Source organism: Epinephelus fuscoguttatus, linkage group LG6 (assembly GCF_011397635.1).
Source record: "Epinephelus fuscoguttatus linkage group LG6, E.fuscoguttatus.final_Chr_v1".
Taxonomy (NCBI): domain Eukaryota; kingdom Metazoa; phylum Chordata; class Actinopteri; order Perciformes; family Serranidae; genus Epinephelus; species Epinephelus fuscoguttatus.
This window is the reverse complement of record NC_064757.1, coordinates 46,437,788-46,441,838: the sequence shown is the minus strand read 5'-3', so window position 1 is coordinate 46,441,838 and position 4,051 is coordinate 46,437,788. Positions and strand designations below refer to the sequence as shown.

Here is a 4,051-nt window from a genome sequence, read left to right as displayed (position 1 = left end):
CCCCATATACAGGGTGTAATAACTCCCACTGTACAGTCAGACAGAACTACAACATGGCGGACTCAGTGTGTGTGGAGGACTACAGAGTGAGCAGTGAGTGATTTCAGACTCCGCCCCCGACCCTGATCCTCTGAGCTGCCACCTGAATAATCTGGAGACGTTCAGAGCTCAGACTTGGTGTTCTTGTTCTTTACTGGGCGCCAACAGTTTGACACGTTCCTGTCCAGATGACCTGCTCAAACGACCTGCTCAGAACATGTCACCTTCAGTGGCGGTGACACTGAAGGTGCCTTCACTGTCGCTAGGTGTCTGAAGTCAGTTTGGTGTCTGGGTCTTATAAAGTCTGACAGGAGGAGGAGGAGGAGGAGGAGGTGAGGAGCTGTTTGCTTACAGTGCCACAGATGAACACAGTGCACGACCTGATAACTGTCAGTGTTCACACCACCTGTGTGATGTCACCGTTCACAGGTGAGAACTCACCGTCCACGCTGCTCCTCTGCAGGACACTGATCAGGTAACTGATCGGATCTTCAGGCTGATCGATCAGCAGGCGGGTCAGCATGCTCTGAAACACACACACACACACACACACACACACACACACACACACACACACACACACACTGTGGTCCACCTGACGTGTATCTGTGGCTTTAAACTGCAGACTGCTCCTTTAATACCTGCACCAGGTGGAAGATGTTGTGTTTGTCGGCATAGACGGAGATCTGAGGAGGAACTCTCAGAGGCTTCACTGTCTCATCCATCAGGAGGACGAGGAGGAGGAGGAGGAGGAGGAGGAGGACTGGGGTCTGACAGCTGTGAATCTGATGGTTGTTTTTACCTAAGGACCATGACACATCACAGTGAGATGATTTCAGTTCACTTCTTTTATTTGTTCTTAAAGAAAACACGTCTCACAGCAGCCTCACTGAATGACACCAGAGACTGTAGAAACACAAGTTATCTTTGGATTATCAAACTTCTGTCGGCCTTGAACACATCATGTGTACGATGAGTCAAGAACAGTCCCTCACTTTAAGAAGACTGTGAAGGCAGCACAGAAGATTACTGATGTATGGAAATATGACTTTAACCTGAGCTGTGTCTCTACACACACACACACACACACACGCACACACACGGTTCTCTTATAACTGAAAACAACAAACAGCTGATGTAACTTTAACTTCTGTTTACTTGTTTATCTGTTGACTCTTGAACCGGAAACAAACGTCATCATCAATAAAAACACGCGCAGGTTAAACTTCAGTAAAAACGTCTCTGTGTGTCAAATGAACGCAAGAAGCTTCTTACCTGATGTTTAACGGACCGGTTGCTATGAGAGCGTTTACTGGTTGTTAGGGAAGAACGTCATCAGCGCGAGGGCGGGGCGGGAGTCTCCTAGCAACGGAGCCGCACAGATAAGAGTCTGTGACGTCATTTAGTGTCTTCAAATGAAACCGACAGCGGACACATCTGCTGATGTTTCACAAACAGGATTTAACACATTAAAAGGGTTTATATTAATTAAAAAGGTAAAATATCTATAAAACAATAAGACTTCCGGTCGTTGTATTTTTCAAAATAAGAGCCGCCAGCAACAGTGGAAGGATGTGGGGCCCTGGAGACAGATTTATATGTGTGTGTGAACACACACCTTCAAACTATTTACTGGAGGTCCTGAATGAATTTGTGTCAGTGCAGTTATTCTGTTAGATCAGATAATTATAGCCTTATATTTATATTTATATTTATATTCAAAGCTCAATCAGGAACAAATCACAGTTGAAGTTTACTTATTTATCATAGGTTTATCTTAAATGTTATTTATTCTGTAAGCTGCTGGACCTGGGTGACGAGTTTAGTTCCCTCATGTTTTTAACATGTTTGAATGAGAACAAACTGAACCTTAAATGTTGAACCTGAAAAATACAGAGCGGAGGCAGTTTCTCATGGAAAAAAATACAAATTAAATCACACAAAGATTTGTAAACTCAAAAACTATTTTGCAAATATAAAACAGATCTGCAAATATAAGTTCTAGAAATAAAATCTATCTATCTATCTATCTATGTATTTGTGAATCCATTTAATAATTTTACAGATAAATGAAAATAATTTGTGAATATCTTTCTAAAATTGACAACTTTAAATCAGTGAATCCAGTTTTTATTTTTATTATTTTAGTTTATGGAATTTGTCTGTTTGCAGATGTTTTATATCTGAAAATTCGTTTTGTGAGTGAACAAATCTTATTTTGTGTTTGTGAAAGTTGTTTTATATTCACACATTAACACACAGACTGTGGATCTGTTCACACACACGTCTCCGCAGGTTATTGATCTCTAACAGCTGATTGTCTGTTGAAACCTACGAAGAGGTTTCTGGGTTGAAAATAAAGGTTTAATTGAAATCATCTGAACATGATCACGTTGAGCTGATATTTGATTTTTTTTCCTTGATGGATTTTATCACAGAAAATCATTAATATTGTCTCGTGATTATATTCTGCTTCTTTTTGATTCTTTATGTTGCTCTGTTTTTGTACACTTCACTCATTTTGTGAACTTATATATTCCTTTGTTTTATTTCTGTCAACTGATGCTTCCTGTTCACTCTGTCCCTTTGATGCTTCTGTCGAACAAATAAAGCATCATCTTGTCTTACATGCTACGTAGCTACATTTGTTAGCTTCTGTTTGCTCTTTAAACCTCCTGCAGGGTCTTTAACAGGTGACAACATGATAACTGCAGAAACCCTGAGGTCACCTTTCAGAAATGTAAGGGCTCCAGAAATACCTGAGTCGACCACCATTTACACTGAATCATGCTGGACTTGGATATTTTGGTTCAAACCTGATGACGACTGCAGATCAATAACTGATCACTGATCAGGACACAAACATGAGATTATAGAAGTTTTTATTTCTGATGTTCACAGTTTAATATTTGTCTCTGAACAGCTGACAGCAGGTCTGTGAAGTTTCCATGAAAAGAATCATGCTGGTGAGATGGTTAGTGATTGGTTCAGATTTAATCAGCTGGTTCGGTCCTGCAGAGGACAACAGGAAGTCTTTGGTGAAGGTCACACCCTGAAATCAAACTGATCCTCATCAGCGGCTGGCTGTAAGGGACAGTTTGACATTTTTGGAAACATTCTCTGTCAATCTCATGTCTCAGGGATTAGGACACAGTTATCTTAGCTTAGCTTAGCTTAGTTTAGCATAAAGGCTGGAAGCAGCAGTTTAACAGCATTTCCCATAATTACTCTGTAAAGCTCGTCTAACCCGTCCTGGATCTGCCACTGTCTCGTCTGGTGTCCTGAACTGTGAACCTGAGGAGAAACTTTAACCAGAATAAGGAACATTTATGTCAGTTTACAGGAACAATAATCATCCAATCACAACATGGTTTAGGCCGATTGCTGCTCTGACATGTCACCGTGGACCGGCTGGTTCTGGTTTACAGGCTGGCGGCTGGTAGTTTAGTCTCTGAAGGCTTCGGCCAGGTTTCTGTCTGATGAAGCTTCAGGTCAGGACATCATGTTTCACTGGATTATTAAGGCTTTAATGTGCTACACACAACTGAGTGTCTTCACCAATACTCTGTAAAATAATCCTGAGTATATTAAGACAGAAGACGCTGCAGCTGCTGACAGTCTGGCGAGGAGGAGGGGCCTGAAGGTTGGTGTCATGTGATCATGTAAAATGAAGAAATCAAAGGACCAAGGATTGAACCCTGAGGAACTCCACAACTGATTATCACAACTGTAATGAGATGATCATGTTGCTGCTAACACGTTAGCCACAGCTACTTTAGGAGATGATAACATGTCAGATGTTGTGTTGTTGATCAGCGATTAAATATTGGCAATAAAAACAGCAGCAGGTCTCATGTAGTGTTTTGATGCTGCTGTGGCACCGTGAGCTGCAGAGGAGAGACAGTTTCATGTTACAGTTAACGTAGCAAGATTAGCATAGCTGCTGTTAGCTTATTTCCTAATTCATCAACTCCTCCATCAGCCTGTCAACCCCTCCATCACCTCATCCTCC

General features: G+C 41.5%; 1 protein-coding gene across 1 annotated transcript in view; it reads right to left on the bottom strand.

Moving 5' to 3' along the window:
* The window catches only part of ak8 (adenylate kinase 8), a 16,105-nt gene extending 14,759 nt beyond the window's left edge, over nucleotides 1-1,346 (bottom strand). Inside the window, exons 1-3 of the mRNA XM_049579770.1 lie at nucleotides 1,315-1,346; nucleotides 681-841; nucleotides 481-565 (exon numbers count right to left, since the gene is read on the bottom strand). Coding sequence (XP_049435727.1) covers nucleotides 481-565; nucleotides 681-764 — 169 coding nt within the window. The 5' untranslated portion in view covers nucleotides 765-841; nucleotides 1,315-1,346. The remainder of the gene's footprint in view (nucleotides 1-480; nucleotides 566-680; nucleotides 842-1,314) is intronic.
* Nucleotides 1,347-4,051: the final 2,705 nt, after the last annotated feature.